The following is a 23,283-nucleotide window of genomic DNA, read 5'->3' on the forward strand; positions in this document are numbered from 1 at the left end:
CAGGTCAGCTGACGATGATTGTGGGCCAGGTGGGTTGTGGGAAATCTTCCCTGCTGCTCGCCATGTTGGGCGAGATGCAGACCATCGACGGAAGAGTCCACTGGAGCAAGTAAGAATCACAGCAACCCTGCTCACACGTCTAAAATTGACTTGATTATATGTCAGCTCAGAAACAGGTCGTTAGCCTGGTGGTTGTTCTGGAATTAAAAAAAATAAAACACGTGTGATCTGTAAGAACCAGGCTTTAGAGAAATCTCTCCACATTAATGCTCGTATTGACTTGTACGTCCTAATCTAATCTTTTATCAGTGATAATGAACGTTGGTTTGTTAGCGGAGAGTTTAACTAATGTCTGAAGTTTGGTTTTAACCATTTACCTCAGTGTTTTCCTCTGAAGGATCAGGGGTCGGAGTGAAATGTGTTTTAGAAACTGCTGGGATGAGAAATGTGTCTCTTTTTTATTTCTGTATCCTGTTGCAGCTGAATTTCTTTTTATCTTAAAGGAAGTATATATTCAATTCAAACGTTAAAGATGCATCAGGCTGCACGCCAGCCTTTGCTATGTGTGCAGATCTGCACTTCTATTCACCTGTCTGCCTGTATACTGGTGTACTGTGTGTGTGTGTGTGTGTGTGTGTGTGTCTGTGTGTGTGTTTCCTCACTTCCTGCCTTCTTGCCGTATCAGGCTGCCTGAATGTCAGATGGTCCACGAGGGGAACATCAGGTACTTTCTCTCCGGCCTCTTCTTTCTGAAACAGAATCATTTATGTTTTAGCAGCTGAGACAAAAAGTTTAATTAGCTCGAACTGCGTTCAGCAGAATCAGTAACTAGATAAATATTGATCCTGAGGGAATGTTAGCTGCCTGACATCAGGAAATTCATCAGCAATAGATTCAAGAAACCTATTTTTGCTGTGTTGACACATAAAACATGTCAGTCCTGTTTTGGAAACCACAAAGAAGAAGAAAGATCAAAAGTGTAGCTATTGAAAAGTTTGACTTTAGAACAAAACCTGATCATTTTCTTTCTAACCAACAAATTCATTCCTATATTTAAAACAAGTGAAAAGAGACTGGTCTTGTGTTTTCTGCTTAAAGCCACTTGAGGACCTACTGAATTTACATAATCCTTTGACCCGGAGCATCATCATCACACGCACACGCCCTGATGCAGATAAGACACGAGTCCTCATCGTGGAAGAAGCCACCAAACCTAATTATTTTAGACAGACGTGACTGCATCTCTTCCATGGCTCTTCTTCAGTGGGTGGGAAGGTTGAACTGATTAACAGTTGGCAGACGAACCTCATGTCTTCATTGTCTGGAGTCTGAAATGAAAACACTTCTGTCCCTTTTCGCTCCATCTTCCTTCCATCGTCTGTTTTTTATTTCCGTGTCTCTGTCTCTGTTGCTTCTCGACCTCTTGACTTTTTCTTCACATGTTTATTTAAACGTACCCACAGCTGAGACTCACTCTAACACACTGACGTGATTTTGACAGTTGGTCAGGGACAGAGGAGTCTGACGAAGACATCAGGAGGTACACGCTCTTCTTCCTCGCTCTTCATCCTGTTTCAGACCTGAAGTGACCCTTTGACCCCTCATCCGAACCCCCTCCATCTTTTTTAACTCCATTTTTCATATTTACCCCCTGAGCAGAAAGTACAGATTAATAAAAACTGATTTCTCAGGCTGTGTCCATGAACACATACGTATGATCTGTTTTTCTGAACTGAGGAGATCAAAGTGATCAAACCATGAAAAGAGAAATCAAAGAACTTAAAAAAATGTAAAACTGAATTTAGTTTAAAACAAATATATAACATTTTCTAGATTATCTCTTGAAATGTCAGCGCCTGTCGCTCAATATGCTTAAAAGAACAAAAAAGAAACGAGCAGGAAATTAAACAGTAAAAATAGAAAACATTCAAAAGAATGTTTTAATTTTTCTTTTAAAAACTTTTCAAACACAATTATAACTTGAAGGTTCCTTCAGACTAGTGTCAGACTGGTGCTGACCACTGCTCCACCGTGCCGAAGCAGCGTCACGTTCATATGTGTGTGTTCAGAAACATCAGCCTCCAGTGTGTGTGTGTGTGTGTGTGTGTGTGTGTGTGTGTGTGTGTGTGTGTGTGTGTGTGTGTGTGTGTGTGTGTGTGTGTGTGTGTGTGTGTGTGTTTGTGTGTGTGTGTGGAGTGAAGCTGAAATGTCAGCAGTGTTGTTCTCAGATCAGTTTCCCAGCAGATGTCATCGTGTTTTTATTTAAGTTGGTGTTGCTGCAGCTGCTGCTGTTGTTGTTGTTGTTGTGTTACTGTGGTTGTGGTGATTTGCTGCTCATCATTAACCCATGAACCATCCTCCGGCTCCTCCTCCTCCTCCTCCTCTTCCTCCTCTTCCTCATAAAGCTGACTGGAACAGCAGCACTGATCTCAGAATTATTTTTCCCCCTAAACAGTCGTCTTCAGAAAAGGTGAAATGCTGAGAATTAAATTAAAAGAAATAATTGATCCTTTATTAAAATTCAGAAGTCAAAGTCAGAACGAGGCCAACAAGAGAACGTGTGGAAATATTATAATAATAATAATAATACTTGATTTGATATACAGGTGGATGTGTACTGTTACCCTTTTGTATTTGGTAATGTATAAAGGTATAGTATACAGTACAATATGAATATTAAAATTGTGTATATATATATTAAAGTACATATATTTCTTAAATTAGATTATTCTCCTTCCTCGTGTCCTTGATATATCTTTTAATGAACCTTTTGTTAAAAACACATATCGAAAATCTGATCTACTCATTTTATATCTGTTAAATTATATGATATGATTATATGTTATCTATTTTCCCTGAAATCAAACCTGTGTTTCAAATTCAAAAGTTCAGCAGTGAAGGTCCTGGAGGTGACCGGTGACCGTGGATCAGTGCTCCTGCTCTTTAGCTTTATGAAAACAGGACTCGTAGTTCTAACTCCGTGTCTGTTTGCCTCCGTTTCCCATGATGCATCCAGCAAGAACAGATACTCTGTGGCCTACGCTACCCAGAAGTCGTGGCTGCTCAACGCCACACTGGAGGACAACATCACCTTCGGAAGCCCTTTCAGTAAACAGAGGTAAAATAAAAAGATTCTGTGTCGGCTGAGATCTTTTCTGAAATGAGTTTTTTCTGTGATGACCGTTGTTGTTTGTGTTTCTCAGGTACAAAGCTGTAATTGACGCCTGCTCTCTGCAGCCAGACATCGACCTGCTGCCTTTCGGAGACCAGACTGAGATTGGAGAGAGGGTTCGCACGCGTTTAATCTACTGCTCAGAACATCTGCATTGTCTCTTGTTATATATCTGAATCCATGTTGGATTATCTTTCAAATCAACCCTTCAAAGTTACTGTCTGATTATTACACACAGAAGAAACGTGTCTGATCTTTCATTTTATGTATTTTCTAATTTTGATCTGCGTTGTTCTTGTGGTTCAGGGCATCAACCTGAGTGGAGGTCAGCGACAGAGAATCTGTGTGGCCAGAGCTCTCTACCAGAACACCAACATTGTCTTCTTGGTGAGTTAAATATCTTGAAAATATTCAAGATCCTAATGATTTGGTCTTTTTTTGTGTCTCAGCGAAATGAAGACAAAGCTGAGGTTGTCCTGAAAATAAAAGTGTCCGTTAAAAGGATCATTTAAGAAGATGTGTAAAAATCGAGCCCAGAGGTTTTTAATAAACATTGTTGAGGAATTAAATAAGTCTCCATTAGGAAGTAACACCCTCTCTTTACTGGATTATCTTCCGTCATGTCCTCACTGCATTTCTTTACGATTGATTGTATCAGGCGACGCTGTATCACACAACGTGTCGCCGGCCGCTGGGATGAGGAGGCGTCCGTGTCTCGCTCGCCTCTGCTGTCATGTGTTTATCTTTCATATAATTTCCTGTCGCCATCACAAACTCTAATTGGTTATCAAGGCCACATTCATTCTTCTCTGCACTCATCACACTTTTTAACAAAACGTGTGATAAGGAGGAGACGTTTCCTCTTAACTCACATTGTTTCACTGCTGCCTGTTGTTTCCATGCGTGATCTCAGGCCTGGAATATATATATACGTCAGTGAAGAGCATGAAACAATCTTCACACCGATCTCCATGAACAGGCTGCAGAAGACGCAGCCCACCCGCTTAGACAGACGGTCATGGAACAAAACAGACTTATCACATTTGGCAGACGCCGTCGTCCAGAGGAGCTTTAGTGCCGAGTGTTCGACAGTAAATCAGCGTAATTTAATCACATGAATATAAACATTTATCTCAGGGCTGTAGAACAGGTACCACTTACACTTGGGGATAGTTTTTAATTTAGTGCGCAGGGTGAAAGTAACAGCTCGGCTCGCAAACTTCCACGTCAGATTTTCCTGGATTTAAAGATCCAACACGTTTAATGTGACGATTTCTTGTAAATACAGAACAAAGCTAATAAAGATCCGACTGAAATGTTGATCATCTCGGATATTTAACACCCCCCCCCCCCCCCCCCACCCTCTCTCTTTCTCTCTCGTATCTGTCAGGACGATCCCTTCTCAGCGTTGGACATCCACCTCAGTGATCACCTGATGCAGGAAGGAATCCTCAAGTTCCTGCAGGACGATAAACGCACCGTCGTCCTGGTCACTCATAAACTGCAGTATCTTATACACGCAGACTGGGTAAGAACTGCAAACTGATGTACTAATATCTGAAGAAACTCAACTCCACAGTTTACAGTACGACTCTGTGGTAGTTCATTTCAAACATTCAAAATCTAGATATTCAGTCGCTTTAATCATGTTTAGCATCAAGCTCACGACTCTCTCATGTTTGAATGTTTTCTCTGTGTGTGTCTATTTCAAGATCATAGCGATGAAGGACGGCTCCATCCTGAGGGAGGGAACCCTGAAGGACATTCAGACTCATGATGTTGAGCTGTACGATCACTGGAAAACTCTGATGAACAGACAAGACCACGAGCTGGAGAAGGTGAAGTGGCTTCCAAAATCTGGCGATGACTGATCCACCAACGTGTCCCTGTTGTGATTGTGTCTCTGTGTGCAGGACATTCAGCAGGACAGTCAAACAACCCTGGAGAGGAAAACTCTGCGAAGAGCTTTCTACTCCAGAGAAGCCAAGAACCAGATGGATGACGAGGACGAAGGTGATTAACATCCAATTAACAAGAAAACCGGAAATAGGAAAAGTGTTGAATCGCTTCGTTGTTCATCTGATTTTTCGTCTCATCAGAGGAGGAAGAGGAGGAAGAAGACGACGACGACATGTCTACGACCACAAACAGACGATCTAAAATCCCGTGGAGGGTAATCTGTCTGCAGCCGCACACATCTGATGGACACACACATGAAAACTCTTATTTTATTTGGTTATTTACTTTATCAAATCTTCATATTTGTACGTGAGGACATCTGCTCCTTCGTCTCAGGTGTGCTGGTGTTACCTGTCCTCTGGTGGTTTCTTCATGGTCTTCCTCATGGTGTCCTCCAAGCTCCTCAAACACTCCGTCATTGTCGCCGTTGACTGCTGGTTGGCCCTGTGGACGTCCAATCAGAGCTTCTCCAGCAACATCTCGTACAATGGAACGAGCTCGGCCGTGAATATCAGCGGAAACTTCACCCTCTCCGGGGATACTCTGGAGGTACAGACTGAACCTCCATTTTTCTACATTGTCAGTGACATAAACAGTAGCTCTGGTTTTCTGAACTCTTACATTGTGTGTCTGTGTGTGTGTGTTTGTGCGCAGAAGGACTCCTACTATCTGTTAGTGTTCATTATCCTGTGTGCAGCTGGAATCACACTGTGCCTCATCACCTCCCTCACTGTGGAGTTTCTGGGTGTTTCTGCAGCCACCAACCTGCACCACAACCTGCTCAACAAGATCATCCACGCTCCCATCAGGTACACAACTACACAACTACACAACGTAATGATACAGATGAACATGAGTTGAACTTCTAGTCACTGAGAAGCTGCTGATGAACGAGTAATGGTGAATTATTGTGAGTTACGTCATTGTGATCTCTCTCCCTCCGACGGTCTCCCCTCCTTTATGTTATTGTTTTGGGCGGCGGCTCGGAAAGTGAAATTCAAATTAAAAATCTTCTTGCCTCGATCCGTGTGTGTGTTTGTTGTCAGCAGGATTACACAAAAACTACTGAACAGATTCTCAACTGAGAAATGGGCCAAGAAATCGAATCAGGAATATTTACAAGCATCGTGAATACGATTTCCAAACCAAATTCAGAATCCGTTGGAGTCAAACGTGGTCTCATTAGGGTGTGGGCTTCTGTCAGCGGCTCTACGCCAACAAACAGAGCTACAAACCTGCAACTGCCACCACTGTGCTCCGTGTCTCCTCAGGTTCTTCGACATCACTCCTCTGGGGCAGATCCTCAACAGGTTCTCGGCGGATACCAACATCATTGATCAGGTAGATGGAAGAATCACAGATCGTGATTGGCCGAGGACGAGGGGACCCAGTGAATAACCTGCGTTAAAAACACGATGCTCTCTCTTCCCCGTCCTTAAGCACATCCCTCCCACACTGGAGTCGTTGACCAGATCCACGCTGCTCTGTTTGTCGGCCATCGGGGTCATATCCTTCATCGCTCCTGTCTTTCTGTTCCCCTTGGTTCCTCTGGCCATCGCCTTCTACTTCATCCAGAAGTACTTCAGAGTGGCGTCCAAGTGAGTCGGCACTGTCGTTGTTATATCATCAACAGATCTAAGGGAACTTTTATAGGCAAATTAAAATGAAAATGAGTGAAAACCTATGAACTGTTTTATAGAATAACATTGATAGAATATAAGGAAAGCTGTTGTTTCTCAGGGACCTTCAGGACCTCGACGACTCCACACAGCTTCCTCTGCTCTGTCACTTCTCCGAGACGGCTGAAGGTCTCACCATAATCAGAGCGTTCAGGTACGACTTGCGGCTGAAATCCGGACTTTTATTATTGTTCGTCCTGTATCTCTACTGTGGTCCGGGGGTTAACGATGGGTTAACGACGTCAGCAGCAGTAGTATCCACTGTCATGACCAGGGGCGTAGACGAAGCAGGGCATTGCTTGGGGCCCCGAGCTGACGGGGGGGGGGGGATATTTTCTCAACAGCAACGACACTTTTGTGCGAACCCCTCGGCGGTGGAGGTTTACATTTAAAATTTTTCATTCGTGTTTCGTTTCACTGCTCTCATGTTCGTCCGACAGGACTTTGTTCGGGTCCCACAGACTCGGAACCAGTTTTGAAGAAAATCTTGAAATGATAATCAGGTTCGGGTTCGGTCACCGTGGTTGGACTCGATTTTTTTTCTCACTGCACGTTCCCGTACTTGTGGGAAAACATCAGGCTTGGGTCGGGTTCGGAGCAAAAACAGAAAGCCTGTCGGGTTGGCATCGGGCGAGCTCTCAGGCAGAGAGCTGCGTCCCAAACCACATGCACTGTTTATACTTTGAATACGAAGAGAACCATTTGAAGACTGGGATGACGCGGTGCTTCGTCTCTTGGTTTCGTCCCTCATCCCTGTTGCCCCGGGGCCCCCAAAGTCTCTTGAAGTGTCCCTGGTCATGAGAAGACTTATGATGACAGACATGTACTTAAGTTTAATAATGTGTTTGCAGTAGCTGTTAGACCAGTGTGAGCGGTTGTGTGTTTTTACTTGTATAAGTGTATTAGTTAGAACCCCGGTTGTTGTATCTTCTTGTATTTCAGTCTTCACCCTCGTTCCCATCATCGGTCTAATCCAACACTAAACAGCTCTCACGCTTTTTTTCCTCCTCTCTTCTTCCCAGAGGACTTCCTCTCACACACACACACACACACACACACACACACACACGCACAGAAACAGTGAAGCTGCTGTTGAGACAGATTCTTGGCACTCGAGGGACAGTTCCCATTATCATTGTCCAAACCCTGGTCTGGTTTGGACGACAGTGATTCACCACTGGACTCAGACTTTTATTCTTACTCAACTTAAAACTCCACATTTCATCCAAGATACAACTTGTGAGTGTTCGGTCGGTAATTGATGCTGAATCATAGACCGTAAACAAAGATGGATGACGGGTCTTCACGTCCTCCCGTCATGTCGTCCATCTTTATTTATAGTCTTCCTAAGAAAGCGGAGGATGAGTTTTGTGGATCTAACCTACGTATAATTTTTTTTTTCAGACATGAGGCTCGTTTTAAACAGCGAATGCTGGAGCTGACGGACACCAACAACACAGCCTACCTGTTTCTGTCGGCCGCGAACCGCTGGCTGGAAGTCCGAACGGTGAGAAACGATTTTATTAAAAATCATCGTGTGGAACTGCAGACGAATATCGTACAGAGGAAGTCGTTGCATATTTCAGTTTAGAAATAAACAATGAAAATATACAGGGTTTTTTTTGCAGAATCACTTGGAAGCTTGTTCTTAACCATCATTTGTTATAATAATAATAAAAGTTTATTCTTATTGAAACTCAGCTGTTAACGTCAGACGTTGTCTCCATGGTTACGTTCTTCTAGTAAACACATGGTCTTGTCTCCTCCGTCCTCTCCAGGACTACCTCGGAGCAGTGATCGTGCTGGCGGCAGCGGGAGCGTCCATATGGAGTTCACTTGAGGAAGGCATGGTGGGACTCGCACTCACGTACGCCCTCACCGTGAGTTTTCCTGCTCTGATGTTTAATCACAACGTCTCGTCGCGTTTTTATTCCTCCATTTTGTTTTCAGGTGTTGTCCGTGCGTGTGTCCCGTTGTTGCGAACAGTCTATATCAAGAACGCTGAGAGGGAATTTCTTCAAACTTGCTACGAACGTTCAGTCGGAGTTCACGATAAACTGATTCGAGTTTGGTGACCACAGGTCACGTCCATCTTGGCGTCTTGACCAGGTGTCACTCAAAGATGATTAGTGGTCAAAGGTCACGATGACCTCATGAGTCATGATTGTCGATGCTAAATAGTCTTTGTATATTAAAGTACCATTTCAGGACTTTTTTTTTAATGTCAATTCTATCAAAACCTATTTTAGTCACATTCTGTCTGTTCCTGTTCAGGTCACCAACTACCTGAACTGGGTCGTGAGGAACCTGGCGGACCTCGAGGTGCAGATGTCGGCGGTGAAGAAGGTCAACAGCTTCCTCAGCACAGAGTCGGAGAACTACGAGGGGTCGATGGGTAACTGAGCTGATAACGATCTGATATAATAACAAACCTAGTCACATATCAACACATTTCTTTTTTCTAATCTGCTGAAACTTCATTATTAGGATAAAATAAGTAAATAAACCACATTTAAACTTTTATTATCACAAACAACCCAAACATCTGGATCTGAAGACGATTTTATTTAAGAGGACGTGTTGATGGTTCCTCATTCACTCAGTGGAACAGAATGTGATCTAATCATGAACTCACTGATTTATCTTCTGCGTAACGGACCAGACGTTTTATTTCATGTTTTTATGAGACGCTCTGTTGCTATGGTGAAACACAAACGTCGTGATAATCTTTTCCTGAAGGGCAGATGAAGTTTCATTGTTTCAGCTTTTATATCATCGGCGTAGTGTCATCGAGATTAAAAACACCCCACGAAGCCAAATCACGTCCAACAGAGCCCCTGAACAAAAAAGGAGAAGTCTTGAGCTATTTAAGGAAACATGATAAATTCAATTCCTGAGTTTAAAAGAAAGTGAAGGAGAGGAAAGAAAAGAGAGAAACTGTTTTTCTTTCCAGACTGTATAAAAACATTAGAGTGGAGTTCAGATAAAAGCTTTTCCACATGTTTATCGCTGACTTTAGCTCATTTACAGTAAACTGAAATAAAACCTTTAAACAATCCAAAAACAGTGACGGGAGGAATTCTGCTCCTCTCTGACGTCATGGAAGCTTCCAGCGAACTGATAAAAGTGAAAAAGTTCGGCAGGAAGTTGAAACGTGGCCCGCAGCAGGAGCACGATAGTATTTTACGGCCCTGCTTTAGAGTCACCTGGTGGCCAGAGGTATGTTTGCAGGTTGTCCGTCTTTACGTCCCTGTCTTGTTATCATGATGTCTCAGGTTCGTCTTCTGGGATTTTCTTGAAATGTCTTGATTTTCTTGAATTTCAAAGTCTGAGAGAAGGTCAACGTTTTCAGTTTTCAAGCTCGGAGAGTCCAACAAAATGCATTGTGGGAAGTGTGGGACCGTGCGTTTTTTAGCTCTTGACCCGTACTTGAGGGTTAAAGTTCAGTGTTTGAGGAAAGCTCTTCTGTTATGACTTGGTCCGTATGCTCTATATGCTCCTGTTTACACCAGGCGGGACTGTAACATAGACAACCGGCCGACAGCGAGTCTGTCTTCTGCTCCCACGCGTTCAAACCTCTCTCTCTCTCTCTCCCTCTCTCTCTCTCTGCAGACACGTCTCAGGTGCCCGAGAACTGGCCCCACAACGGTGAGATCAAGATCCAGAACCTGTGTGTGCGCTACGATCCCATGCTCAAGCCAGTGCTCAAACACGTCAACGCCTACATCGAACCAGGCCAGAAGGTAATTAACGGGATTCTGTGAGGAGAGAGGAGCGGAGCTGTGGCACGGTCACACCTGTGCACGGCTTTAAGAGGTCAATGCTGATGCTCTGTGACATTTGCATCTGTTCTGAAATCCTTTGAGTCTGAGGCTACAGCCACACTTCGACCTCACAGTTCAAATGGAGGTTGTTTAAGTTTTAATAGATTACCTGATTAAGTTTTCATTTTAATTTGAAAACAAACCAAGAGAAGTAATAATGAAACCGCAGCACTGAAGTAACTCGGAGCTGAGGTTAAACATCTTTAGGTGCTTCACACACTGCTGATAAGAAACGACGACCTGACATCACACTGACGTGTCGAAGCAGCGACGAGCGTCCAAAGGAACGAAGAGACGTGAACTTTTCTCTCCTCTCGTCTGAAAGAGACACAACTTTCACTGTTTGTGTGGAAAACACAAACTCATTTTAACCGAAGCTGCTGTTTTGAGTTGCTTTAGTCTGAAATGTCCGAATCTCATGAACGTGAGGTTTTTACTTTGCGAGCCTCCATTTTAACTGTGACCCGACGACGCGTCACGGAGCAGCTCCTCACACGCGTGTGTCATGTCTCACTGCGGTGTCACACTGCAGCTTACTGACCAGCTCTCCTCCTCCTGACAGGTGGGGATCTGCGGCCGCACCGGCAGCGGGAAGTCCTCTCTGTCGCTGGCCTTTTTCAACATGGTGGACATTTTTGATGGTGGGTTTCCTCTTTTCTCTTTTTCTCTCGTCTGTCCCTCTGTCTCTCTCTGGTTCCATTTGTTTACGTCTCATTAAAGTGAAAGATTTATCTTTTTTTTTTTTTTTTTACCTTGATTCGTCCCGACCCTGAACTTCACCTTGTTCTGTCTTTGCCACGTCAGCAGTGGTTATTTCTAGTCGTGATCCTCGGGTGTCAGGACGGATCTCACGATGCTTGTAGCGTTTGTTCCTGGCTCATGTCGCCCTGTTCACTCTGAACATAATCACCCTCTGAGTTTACATTCTCCTTCCTCAAGTCTAAAGAACGAGTCGCAAACCTCCTCAGCTTCCAAACTGTAAATCTGCTGGAACACATCGCAGCTGGGAGCCGTTCCTCTGTTGGGTCCACACGATGAGTAGTTTCTCACCTGCAACATTGAGAAAAGATCTGGAAAACCCAGAACAAATCACCAAAATAATCCACCAAACGTCTGTTAATTCTCTAAAAACAATATATTACAGGTTATTTTGGATAATAAATGTTCTGCAAGCATGAGAATTATAAACCTTTTGAAAGAAGCTGAGTTTATTCAGGGATTAAATAGACAATAGATAATGAGTTGGAGCGGCAGTGGAGGTAAACTGTGGATAGTGTCTCCTCTAAACGTCCACCATCCACCATCATGTGTGTTTATGTTGGACAAATGTTTATTTAACCGTCCCTCATGTATCTGACGTCTGTTTAAACACTGGTGCAGGTTTTCTGTGAGTGAGAGTCCGCTCGTCTTTTTGTTCTTCGTGTGTCTTGTTTCCCTTTTAATCTCGTGTGGAGTGGACCTGAAGTAGACTCTTCATCAGATCGTTAGAAGCAGCGAGACGTCGCTCGATTCACTTATTTTCAGGCTCTTTCTCTCTCTCTCTCTCTCTCTCTCTCTCTCTTTATTTTAGAAGACGACAGCCATAATGTGTTAAAACCGTCTTTTGTATTTATTGGATTTTGAAAGCAAGTCGTAATCGTATCATCGAGTTTGTACTCGACAACGGCAGATTATCAGGGCAGTCACTTTTTCCATTAACACACACACACACACACACACACACACACACACACACACACACACACACACACACACACACACACAGCTGGGCAGATGTCTTGTGTCACTGTAAATCAAGACATTTGTTTCAGCAGCGTTTCCTTATAAAGCAGCAAAATAAAACCAGAGCAGCGTCACGGTGAAAACGCTCCTGACTGAAACGAGAGGAACGACAAAAAACTTATTCAAGGTGTTTGTGTGTAAGTGAAGAATTTGAAAAAAAGATCATTTCAAAAGGAAAGAACAATACTGTACATAGTGGAACCTCACAAGAATAAAACCCATGTATGAGTTAGTATGAAGTTAATATATAAAGGTAATAAAATATAAACACATGTATGAGTTAATATGAAGTTAATATATAAAGGTAATAAAATATAAACACATAAATGAGTTAATATGACGTTAATATATAAAGGTAATAAAATATAAACACATGTATGAGTTAATATGAAGTTAATATATAAAGGTAATAAAATATAAACACATGTATGAGTTAATATGAAGTTAATATATAAAGGTAATAAAATATAAACACATGTATGAGTTAATATGAAGTTAATACATGAAGGTAACTTTGCTTGTTTTGCAGGAAAGATCGTCATCGACGGGATCGACATCTGTAAACTTCCTCTGCCGACTCTCAGGTCGAGACTCTCCATCATCCTCCAGGATCCTGTGTTGTTCAGTGGATCAATAAGGTACACACACACACACACACACACACACACACACACACACACACGTCCTTTTAACAACCTCGGCCTTCCTGAGTGTTTTTGTCCTGAAAGACATTTGTCACATGACGTCCCAGCTGCGGGGTTAGTGGTTGAAAACACAGTGGGAACTCTGGCCGGGTCCTAATCCGACTTTTGTCGCAGACGTCATGGGCCGAGGAGGTCGTACGAGGGAGGACGGAGCCTGCGTCGTCCTCCGTCACACGCTCACAACCTCTGTGTGTTTGTGTTGCTGGATGACACAGTGACTGTGTTACAAAAGACAAAGAGCATGTGCTATTTGTTTGGACAGATAAGTGTGTGTGTGTGAGAGAGAGAGAGAGGGAGATGGAGGGGGGGGTTGTCATCTTGGTGTTTCCACTGGCTCTTGTTTATGTGAACATAAGCCTCGGGGGTGAATGGTCGACAGTAACTGTTTCACACTGTTCTCTTAGATACTGCTGTTACACACACACACACACACACACACACACACACACTTAGTAGTAACACGTAGCAGACCTGTCACGTCGTGATTAACTCTGTGCTTATTTTACTGAAGACAAACGGATGAATCAAGACACTTAATGTCTAGAACAACATTAGAGACCTCTGTCTGTCTGAAGCTGTTTCCAGACCTGCTCTCAAAGTGTTCTGAGGTTCTGGTCTCAGTGTTTACTTCTGTCGCAGGTTCAATCTGGATCCTGAGAGGAAGTGCACCGATGACCGACTCTGGGAGGCGCTAGAGATCGCCCAGCTGAAGAACATGGTGAAGGCTCTGCCTGGAGGACTAGGTACTCGAATCACTGCCCCCCCCTGCCCCCCCCGTTAAACGAGCGTCACCGTCGAATTGTGTTCATTGTGTTGTTGTGTGTGTGTTGTTTGTGTTCAGATGCCGTCGTGACAGAGGGAGGTGAGAACTTCAGCGTCGGTCAGAGGCAGCTCTTCTGTTTGGCTCGAGCCTTCGTCCGGAAGAGCAGCATCCTCATCATGGACGAAGCAACAGCATCTATCGACATGGCAACGGTGTGTGTGTGTGTGTGTGTGTGTTCATTAATTTTCAGTACATGTTATAAAGAACGTCCTCTCGTCATGGAACTAAAAACAAAGAGAAATCCCAGTTGAACAGTATATATGATATTTAAACACCCACAGTAGATTTTCATGCAGCCTGAAGTTATTTCTGTTTTTCTTCGCAGGAGAACATTTTACAGAAAGTGGTGATGACGGCGTTTGCCGACCGAACAGTCGTAACGATCGCAGTGAGTCCGTCCGTCTGTTGATGTTGTTTTTAAAAACGGAGTAAAGGTTCGTCCAGGGTGGAAACAGACACGAAGCTCTTGAGCTTCATCCATCACCTCATACTTTCCTCCTTTATCTTTTCCTCCTACGTTTCTTACCAACACATTTTCCACGTGTGACATAAGTTAATATTCCAGATGTTTGAATATAAACTTCTCTGTTTTCTGTTTTACTCTCGTCTTTCTGCTCCCACTTTATTTTTCTATCTGTCTTTTCATCCCTCCTTCTTCTTCCATCTTTCTTTTCTCCTTCAATTATCTCTATTCTCTCGTTTAATCCTTTCTTTGCATTTCTCCTCCCTCCCCTGTGATTCATCTTTACTCCATCTATCACTTATCCACGTTGTTTTCCTCCTCTTATCTTCCTCCTCTTCCTCCTCCTCTCCTCCTCCTCCTCCTCTCTTCCTCCTCCTCTCTGTGCCTCCGTCCAGCATCGTGTGTCCTCCATCTTGGACGCCCAGCAGGTGCTGGTCTTCTCCTCAGGGATCTTGGTGGAAAGTGACTCAGGTCCCAACCTGCTAGCACACGAGGGGAGCCTCTTCAGTGTGCTAGTGAGGACTCACAAGTAGACCCGGATCAGCCCGGACCACTTCGGCTCAGCTCTCCTCTCCTCTCTCTCTCTTTTCTTTTCTCCTCCTCTCCTTTCTTCTACGTTTCCCGGCTGAGTCGGAGCTGGAGGCTGACTCTGGGTCTGCTGAAGCCTTAACACCACTGACAGCTTGGTTGGTACCGAAAGTGAAAACGCTGCATGATCTGTTAAAGATGCTTCATTCAGTGAACTCAGTTCGTCTGCTGAGACTTTAGTTATTGAGTTGATTCAATTTAAAATAGTCTCTCTGGTGCCTGAAGGTTCAGATTCAGAGCAACGGTTTTATTCAGCGTCTGGTTTAAGTTGAAGTTGAAGCCGCAAACAAAAACACACGAGTCAGTTGATCCAGACATTTTCTGGAACTGAGCTCGTTCTCTGGAGTTCACGCCTGAAAACTGCTTCAGGTGTCGGCTCCATAAACAATAATTGGTATAAATGTTCTTTTCTGTCATCGTCCTCATTGACCTCTCGTCCTGTGTCTCCAGCACCGCGTCCAAACCATCCTGACGGCCGATCTGGTCATCGTGATGAAGCGAGGGAACATTCTGGAGTACGACAAACCCGAGACTCTTCTGGAGCAGGAGGACGGGTTGTTCACCTCGTTCGTCAAAGCCGACTTGTAGACACACAAACAGTCGGCGTCCAGATCAGTTGGTTGAACTTCTCATTAAAAAAAAAGAAATTAAAATATTTTTTACAAGTCCGATGAACTTCTGTGACGGTAAAACACGACAGGGAAGCCAACAACAACAACCGCTGACGTCGGAGGTCACTGCCTTCTATCACGATCATCGGCTGATTTATCCTGTTCTCACATCGACGCTTGAAGAAATTACCCGAAGCACTTAAACTTTTTTCACTGAATTAAACGACAGAGAGATTTAATGCTCTTGGATAAGAAACTTTTTTATCTGCCAGAGTTAAAACTGAAACGTGAAAGATCAAAAGAAGTGGCTCCATGTGAGGAAAACACTTTGACATGAAATATTTCCTCCAGTTTTAGGAAATTACTTTAAAGTTCAAACTAAGAAGCTCGGAGATTTCAGACTAACTCTTTTGTACCTTTTGGTGTTTTTGCATTTTTGTGGACAGAAAGAAAAACGTCTCCTCGTCCAGCACATCATCACGATAGAAACGATTTTCTAGCGATGAGATTTCTCTCCAGGTTTTTATGAAATCTTTTTAAACTTCACAGCTGATTCAATAGTTTTAGTTTGAACTTTTAAATCCTGTGAAAATCTATTTTTTCTGACTCGAGTCTTTAATAAGTTCTTTTTAAATTACGCACCACACGTATCAGTTTACACTTTATCACTTATATAATGCAACAATAAGGAAATAAGAAGTTTATATCGAGGTTTATTTAAATCCTTTTTTTACACGATTGAATGTTGGTGTGCTCTGTACGATCTGTGTCACTGTAAAGGATTTCAATCTTAATATTTTAGACGCTGGTGTAGGACGTGCTACAGTTCGATGAGAGAGAAGTAAAACTAATATGTCGCAGTTGTGTCCAGGAGAGAATTTGATCAACGGTTTGTTGTCAAACTGACGGAGAAGGACGAAACGAAAAAGTGTTCGAAACAACCGATCTTTTGTTTTTGCAAAAGTTTTTTTAATTGCATTGATAAATGTATTTCTCACAGGGTTTCTGTTCAGTCAAGTAAATCATCTTAATCTTTATTCAGTAAGAAATTAGGATTTTGATTTCAAACCTACGTATCTTTAGATTTCGTGCGATGCCTTTAAAAGCAGTAGATTTGTAAACTTATTTTATTTCCACTGTTCTTCCACCTTCAGTCTCTGAAGTAGCTCTGACGCTGCTCTATCGGTTGTATTTCTATGTTACACTAGTACAAACACTGAAGGGTGTCGCGGCTCGGTCTGACGCCGCTGACCCCGCTGTCTGTCTGCGGTCATGCTTTGCTGAACCTTTATTATCGTCGGGGACAATGGACGCCGAACACGAGCTCCCGTTAACCCGAGAGGTCGATCTGGACTGAGAGTGAGACGGCCACGTGACGCCGAGTCCATCCCGAGTCCAAACATCAACGTTTTTTATTGAACTGATGTGTTGACGAAGCCAAACATCTGGAATAAATCACAGATGTGTGAAGACGACCACCCCAGAAAAATGGAGGTTCTTTTAGAAGAGGTTTTTACGACCTATACTGCGGCCATCCACCAGGGGGCAGTTGAGATAAGGTGGCTTCACTATCTCGGAGCCGTCATGTCGTCCATCTTCATTTTCAGTCTAAGATTTGCTTTTTTTTCACGAGATCGAAGTATTAAGTCAAATGTTCCTGTCGTATCACAGGACGACTTGAGCCCAACTATCATGTTATACTGTTATATTTCCATTTATACTTTTTATAATGATATATATACATTGTTCTTTAAATACTAAAGACGTCTTCTTCAGTTGTGGAATCACTCGTTCTGTCTCTGGGAGCGATTCTGTGCTGCCGTCTCTTTGTATCATCCTTTATTGATTAATCCTCTTTGGCTTCTTGATCAGAAAACTGATTCTTTTCAACTTCGTTTAAAAACTGAACTAAATTTCTCTCTCGTGTTTCATCGGGAGAATTTTCAGATTTTCAGTTTTACACGACGAACTGAAGCTGCGGTTTGTTTCTCTTGTTTTCACTCTGCTGCTCAAACTGAAACCTGTAACTCAGATTTGTGCCAAACAAAGAAAAAGCACAAGTTTAACTAACGTGACGAGAAGCAGGACGTTTCAAATGTTTCCGACTCTCAGAAATACTTTGCTTTGGATTTTTTTCAACGTATTCTTTCTCGTTATGAGTTAAATAAAAGTGCACTTTGAAATTCCATCATTTAAATTTAGAGATGTGTGTAAAAGAGTTTCGCCGACTGTTTTTATTCTTCTCATGAAATCACACGACTGTTAAATAAACATTGTTTCACCCACAGATGAAGTTTAGCAGATTTTTAAATGTATGTAAATGTAAAGTTTGTAGTTTTTAAACTTATGACAAACTATTATTATATTATAATTCTGTGTGCCTGAGTTTTTTACACTTGAAATGAAAATAAAATGTTTCTGAGTGAAGTGAAACTTTGTCTTTCTCATTAAACCTGCACCACACACACACTCACTGACTGTGTACTGTCAAACAGCGCCCCCTGGTGGCTCAGAGTCGAACAGACAAATATTAAATATATTCACAATTGAAGAAAAAGAAATTAGGTGACGTTTGAAAATGCACAGATTCTTGTTTTGGTCTGATCATAATGTGAATTTATGTTCTGTTCAGTTTCTAAAGATTAAGTTTCATTCTTCTTTTTCATTTTAAACAGTAAAATCTGAAGCTTCTCTTCATTTCACCTTCACTCTTTGTTTTTGTTGAATTATTCAGATGTGAAACTGAAGCTGACTCGTAAACACAAAGTCAGAGTCTCATCTTTCCTAAATACAGTGGTTACGTCCTGTTTGGTCATATGTATTATTAATTGCTGAAGAGTCAGAATACAAGTTAATAAAGGGAGAACAATAAAAACCCCTCATAGAAAACAACAGTCACAATTAAAACAAGTGCACAGTTATGTACCTGTACAAAGAAACAACTAATAAATCATTTATTTAAAGTTGATGCTTTTAAATTAACTGATTTAAATCATCCTACATTTATGATTCAAGGGTTAAAACAGTGATTGGACTCTGGGCACCGTGCGTAAAAGTCATGCGCTTTGGCTGAGGCGTGATTCGTTTATTTTAAAAACTTTTACGCGTCGTTTTTTGTCGTTTAGTTTATAATCCCGTGTTTCCCGGCGGTGCCTGAACGACCCTCGGAGGCAGCAGCTCCGGATCTGAGCGCCTCTGGACTCTGGAAGTTCTCTTACGTCAACAGGGGAGCGGAGCGCGTCCCAGCCCTCAGCAGAGGCGGTGCGTCACGGCCACTGCCGAACATCTCCAAATGTCACCGGACGCAGAGGAGTGTGCGCGTCTCTGAGTGTTTTCCTGCAGGTGGACATGTTTGGACCGCGCGTAAAGACGCACTAACAAAGAAGCTCTGACGCCTTTTCCTTGCAGCTGAGGAGGAACGAGAGGATGTTGGCGAGGAAAAGCATCATCCCGGAGGACTTCGGTCTGCCGGGCCTCGCCTCCCGCATGCCCCGCAAACCGGTGTTCAGGGACCGCGTCAACAAGGCGCGCTTCATCGCCAAAAACGGCGCGTGCAACTTGGCGCACAAGAACATCCGCGAGCAGGGCCGGTTCCTGCAGGACGTGTTCACCACGCTGGTGGACCTGAAGTGGCGCTTCACGCTCGTCATCTTCACCACCACGTTCGTCAGCAGCTGGCTGCTGTTCGCCATGAGCTGGTGGCTCGTGGCCTTTGCGCACGGAGACCTGGACCCGCAACTCAACAACACGCGCTGCGTCACAGAAGTCAAGTAAGAACGACGCAGACGAGAGAGAGTGTTTTTATCAAAGTTGAGCAAGTTCACTTTGTTTCATGTGTTTGGTGACACTGGAGTTCTTCTTCTCCTCCATCTCCACTTCGTCCAGGCTTTCCTATACTCCTACTTCTTCTCCTCTTCCTTCTTGTCCTCATCTTCCTCCTCTTCTTCCTTCTCGTTTCCTCTTCCTACTCTTCCTTCTCCTTTTTCTTGCCCTCATCTTCCTCATCCTCTTCTTCCTTCTCATCTCCTATTCCTCCTCGTCCTCCTCCTCTTCTTCCTTCTAGTTTCCTCTTTCTTCTCCTCTTCCCCCTGCTCTTCTTCCTCATCTTCCTTCTCCTCATCCTCATCTACTTCCCCCTGCTCTTCTTCCTCCTCTTCCTCATCCATGTCATCTTCTTCTCCTCTTCTCCTTCCTCTCCTTCTTCCTCCATCTCCACTTCCTCCCCCTTGTCCTCTTCCTCTCTACATCTCTGTCTATCTCTGTTTAAAGAGGTCAGAGGAAGAGGAGGGGAGGAGAAAAAGACATTGGTTATGACAGGAAGTTATGAGGGAGGGAGTGTGAGTGTTCTTTGCTCCCCCCCTCCCCCAATCCTTCCTTGTCTCCTCCCTCCCTCCCTCCCTCCCTCTCTCCTTTCCATTTATTTGTCAGTGACCTTCTCCTCCTTCCTCCTCCTCTTCATCTCCTTCCGCTGCCCAGCTGTGATGACTTGTACGTTTCCGTCACAAGTTGGAGTTTTTGGTTTGACTTCACATATTTAACATCTTTAATCACTTTTCAGATTTTACATTAAAACTTTAACCATCAGTTTTTACTGAAAAGGAAAAAAATTGTGCTGCAGGATTTTGAGATTTTTCTTTTTCTGTCCATCGTCGTCTCTCAACCTCTCAGATTTATCTAAAGTAAACAAAGTAAAATAGTATTAGCATAAACAAATACATACATTAGTGTAAAACCAAAGTGTTGAGTGTACAAGTATTTGTATAAATGTGTTACTGCACGGTTCCCAGAGGTGAAGTAAACAAACTTCAGAGATCCAGATTGTTGGATGTGAATTAAACTGTGAGAATCGATCCTGGCGATAAAAAGTTTTCTTCAGCAGCTACAACATTGAAATACTTGAAATACTCTAAATTCTTTCAGCTGAAAATACTACTGTACTTTTACTGTGGTTGGAATATACATGCAGTGCTTGTACTTGTACCGGAAGTGTAAGAAAGTCGTGAATTCATTTGTCACGTTGGTCAAACTGGGACTGATTCTCCTTCTGCTTTGTTTCCCGCAGGTCGTTCACGTCGGCCTTCCTCTTCTCCATCGAGGTTCAGGTGACCATCGGCTTCGGAGGACGGATGATCACGGAGCAGTGTCCCACCGCCATCACTGTCCTCATCCTGCAGAACATCGTGGGACTCATCATCAACGCCGTCATGCTGGGTAACACTCACACGCTGTCTCTTACCCAAGAAGAGTTCAACGCACGCACGATTACAACCCGCTGACGTTTGTGTGTTTGTCTCCTGAAGGTTGTATCTTCATGAAGACGGCTCAGTCCAACCGTCGAGCGGAGACGCTGATCTTCAGCCGCCACGCCGTGATCGCCGTCAGGAACAACCACCTGTGTTTCATGATTCGTATCGGAGACCTGAGGAAGAGCATGATCATAGGAGCCACCGTCAGGTTACAGGTGAGTCTTCATCCCGACACAGAGGATTCTAAAACACTGAGAGCAGATCGACTGTTGTTCTGTTTTATAACTATACGATTAGTTATTATTGAATAATTGGAGTTATAATAAGAATAATCATCTTTGTTAGTAGTGATGAAATATGTTATACGTCTTCAGAACTGAAAGAGAATCCAAAGAAAGTAAAATCAGATTCAAATTCAAGTACAATCAGAAAATGTCAATGAAACAGAATATTTTAAATACATTAACATAATAATAATATAGAATCAGGAAATGAGAAATGATGATGTTGGGCAGGTGGTGAGGAAGACGACCACACCGGAGGGGGAGGTGATCCCCATCCACCAGATCGACGTGCAGACGGAAAGCGCCGTGGCGAGCAACAGCCTGTTCCTCCTCGCTCCGCTCATCATCTGTCACATCATCGACAGGAACAGGTACTGAGACACATGAGCTGAGGTTTGTCCACAGAGACACTCTCCTCAGTTAGTCCCTCTGCTGGACAGAGACAAACCAACAGCACGGATCAAATTTAAACTCACGTCCCTTTGTCCTCTACGTGTTTGACACGTAACACGTGTGGTCTCTCTCTCAGTCCGCTGTACGACCTGTCGGCCATGGAGCTGCAGTGCAGTGACCTGGAGGTGATCGTCATCCTGGAGGGAGTGGTGGAGACGACCGGCATCACCACACAGGCCCGCACCTCCTACGTCTCCGAGGAGATCCAGTGGGGTCACCGCTTCGTTCCCATAGTAACAGAGGAGGAGGGTGTGTATTCTGTGGACTACTCCAAGTTTGGCAACACAGTCAAGGTGAGGAAGGTTAAGGGAACTATTGTGGCACCAGTCCCGACCTCCAGCTGACGTGTGCTCGTGTTCGATTCATTCAAACTCTCTCTTCTGTTCTTCAAGGTGGCCACGCCGCTGTGCAGCGCCAGAGAACTGGACGAGAAGCCGTCCATCTTAATTCAAACTCTGCAGAAGAGCGAACTGTCGCACCAGAACTCGCTGAGGAAGCGTAACTCCATGAGACGCAACAACTCCATGCGTAAGGTCGCAGGAAGCAGCGGGAGCCTGCGCAGGAACAACTCGGCCAAAGTCCAGTTCTTCACCCCGGGCGACGGAGGCCAGACCCTGAACGCCGTCACCTGACATGAGGCCCGCCTCCTGCTGGCCGCCCTGCTCCTCCTGGGGGGACGGAGGATTGTGGGTGTCGGCGTCCCTCCAGCTCTGATGGGACTCGTTCTGTTTCTGTTATCTGTCTTATCCCAACACCTTCGCTGATGACGTCACTCCGTGGCTACACACACGGAGTGACGTCATCAGACCGATCCAGCTCACAGATAAAGATCCTAATGTCCGTTACGTCAAACACCCTAATTACACTTAAGTTGAGTTTTAAAAGATAAAAAGACAGAAATTCAGTTTTTAATAAATTGTTAAATCTGTGAATCATTTGTCGGCTCCAGCTTCTCACGTGAGGGGATTTGCTGCAGCTCTTCTTCTTCTTCTTCTGTACTCTGAACGTCGTTAAGTTTTAAACTGATGCTTGAACAAATCAAGAGTTTTGAAAATGTGATGGACATTTTTCACACACACATTTTTTTCTAAGGCTTCATCCACACTAATATATTTTGCTCTTGAAACAAATCATTTTTCCACCAGCCACTTAAAATCAAATAAAAACAATAAAATAAAAAGTTGGTTATTTTGTTCGATTGTTTCTAAAACCAAAAGATATCAGTGTGGATGTAACGTGTTTCTTATTACGTTAACTCCTGAAATGAGCCAGATTAGATTTTTTAAATCACATTCACTTAAATGATTCACGATAGACAATAAAAATGATTGGCAGCAGAAGCTCCTTCGTCACTAAGATGTTTTCATATCGCAGCTTTAACCACCGGCTTTACGCTGCTGACTCAACTTCACTGAAGTGACGATGACTCAGACGTAATGGAGACGATTATCGACATGTACAGGAAATGAAGCTTCACCTGCACAAACACTGAAGTCACTGCTAGTGTTCAATCAATCGATCAATCAATCGATCAATCAATCGATCAATCAATCAATCGATCAATCACTGTGTATTTGTTTGTGATTTTTGTTGTATGACAATAAATTTACTCTCTTCCTCTGAATATGTTTCAGTGTTTGACCTGAACAAATGATCAGATATTCATTCAGTTTAATTCAACGATATACAAACATC

At 43.4% G+C, this 23,283-nt stretch overlaps 2 protein-coding genes across 25 annotated transcripts in view; both read left to right on the top strand.

The window, feature by feature from the left end:
- abcc9 (ATP-binding cassette, sub-family C (CFTR/MRP), member 9) overlaps positions 1 to 17,894 on the top strand; it is a 32,405-nt gene extending 14,511 nt beyond the window's left edge. For 16 of the 24 annotated variants that reach the window (XM_069519962.1, XM_069519965.1, XM_069519961.1 and 13 more), the window contains 24 exons: positions 4 to 109; positions 686 to 724; positions 1,502 to 1,540; positions 3,017 to 3,118; positions 3,204 to 3,288; positions 3,479 to 3,559; positions 4,563 to 4,700; positions 4,885 to 5,010; positions 5,086 to 5,185; positions 5,272 to 5,345; positions 5,468 to 5,940; positions 6,403 to 6,472; positions 6,572 to 6,729; positions 6,872 to 6,964; positions 8,215 to 8,317; positions 8,589 to 8,690; positions 9,085 to 9,205; positions 10,423 to 10,553; positions 11,197 to 11,275; positions 12,946 to 13,054; positions 13,760 to 13,863; positions 13,962 to 14,095; positions 14,269 to 14,331; positions 15,445 to 17,894. In XM_069519962.1, the coding sequence (XP_069376063.1) occupies positions 4 to 109; positions 686 to 724; positions 1,502 to 1,540; positions 3,017 to 3,118; positions 3,204 to 3,288; positions 3,479 to 3,559; positions 4,563 to 4,700; positions 4,885 to 5,010; positions 5,086 to 5,185; positions 5,272 to 5,345; positions 5,468 to 5,940; positions 6,403 to 6,472; positions 6,572 to 6,729; positions 6,872 to 6,964; positions 8,215 to 8,317; positions 8,589 to 8,690; positions 9,085 to 9,205; positions 10,423 to 10,553; positions 11,197 to 11,275; positions 12,946 to 13,054; positions 13,760 to 13,863; positions 13,962 to 14,095; positions 14,269 to 14,331; positions 15,445 to 15,582 (2,768 nt within the window). In that variant the 3' untranslated portion in view covers positions 15,583 to 17,894. Of the gene's footprint in view, positions 1 to 3; positions 110 to 685; positions 725 to 1,501; positions 1,541 to 3,016; positions 3,119 to 3,203; positions 3,289 to 3,478; positions 3,560 to 4,562; positions 4,701 to 4,884; positions 5,011 to 5,085; positions 5,186 to 5,271; positions 5,346 to 5,467; positions 5,941 to 6,402; positions 6,473 to 6,571; positions 6,730 to 6,871; positions 6,965 to 8,214; positions 8,318 to 8,588; positions 8,691 to 9,084; positions 9,206 to 10,422; positions 10,554 to 11,196; positions 11,276 to 12,945; positions 13,055 to 13,759; positions 13,864 to 13,961; positions 14,096 to 14,268; positions 14,332 to 14,801; positions 15,093 to 15,444 lie in introns of all 24 variants that reach the window. The other 8 variants (XM_069519976.1, XM_069519977.1, XR_011240160.1 and 5 more) reach the window with 7 other exon arrangements.
- A 763-nt stretch (positions 17,895 to 18,657) lies between these two features.
- On the top strand, positions 18,658 to 23,212 carry kcnj8 (potassium inwardly rectifying channel subfamily J member 8). Its single transcript, XM_069519643.1, has 6 exons — positions 18,658 to 19,375; positions 20,668 to 20,816; positions 20,906 to 21,066; positions 21,367 to 21,506; positions 21,665 to 21,881; positions 21,981 to 23,212. The coding sequence occupies exons 1-6, from the start codon at positions 19,032 to 19,034 to the stop codon at positions 22,218 to 22,220; spliced, it is 1,251 nt and encodes a 416-aa protein (XP_069375744.1). The 5' UTR covers positions 18,658 to 19,031; the 3' UTR covers positions 22,221 to 23,212.
- Positions 23,213 to 23,283: the final 71 nt, after the last annotated feature.

This window comes from Paralichthys olivaceus, chromosome 23 (assembly GCF_024713975.1).
Source record: "Paralichthys olivaceus isolate ysfri-2021 chromosome 23, ASM2471397v2, whole genome shotgun sequence".
In the NCBI taxonomy this organism is placed as follows: domain Eukaryota; kingdom Metazoa; phylum Chordata; class Actinopteri; order Pleuronectiformes; family Paralichthyidae; genus Paralichthys; species Paralichthys olivaceus.

What these genes read in the sequence shown, in the direction of transcription:
- kcnj8 (XM_069519643.1), top strand. Translation starts at nt 19,032, where the DNA reads ATGTTGGCGAGGAAAAGCATCATCCCGGAGGACTTCGGTCTGCCGGGC. An exon ending in CGCTGCGTCACAGAAGTCAA is followed by an intron (nt 19,376 to 20,667) that starts GTAAGAACGACG and finishes TGTTTCCCGCAG; the next exon opens with GTCGTTCACGTCGGCCTTCC. An exon ending in GAGCCACCGTCAGGTTACAG is followed by an intron (nt 21,067 to 21,366) that starts GTGAGTCTTCAT and finishes GATGTTGGGCAG; the next exon opens with GTGGTGAGGAAGACGACCAC.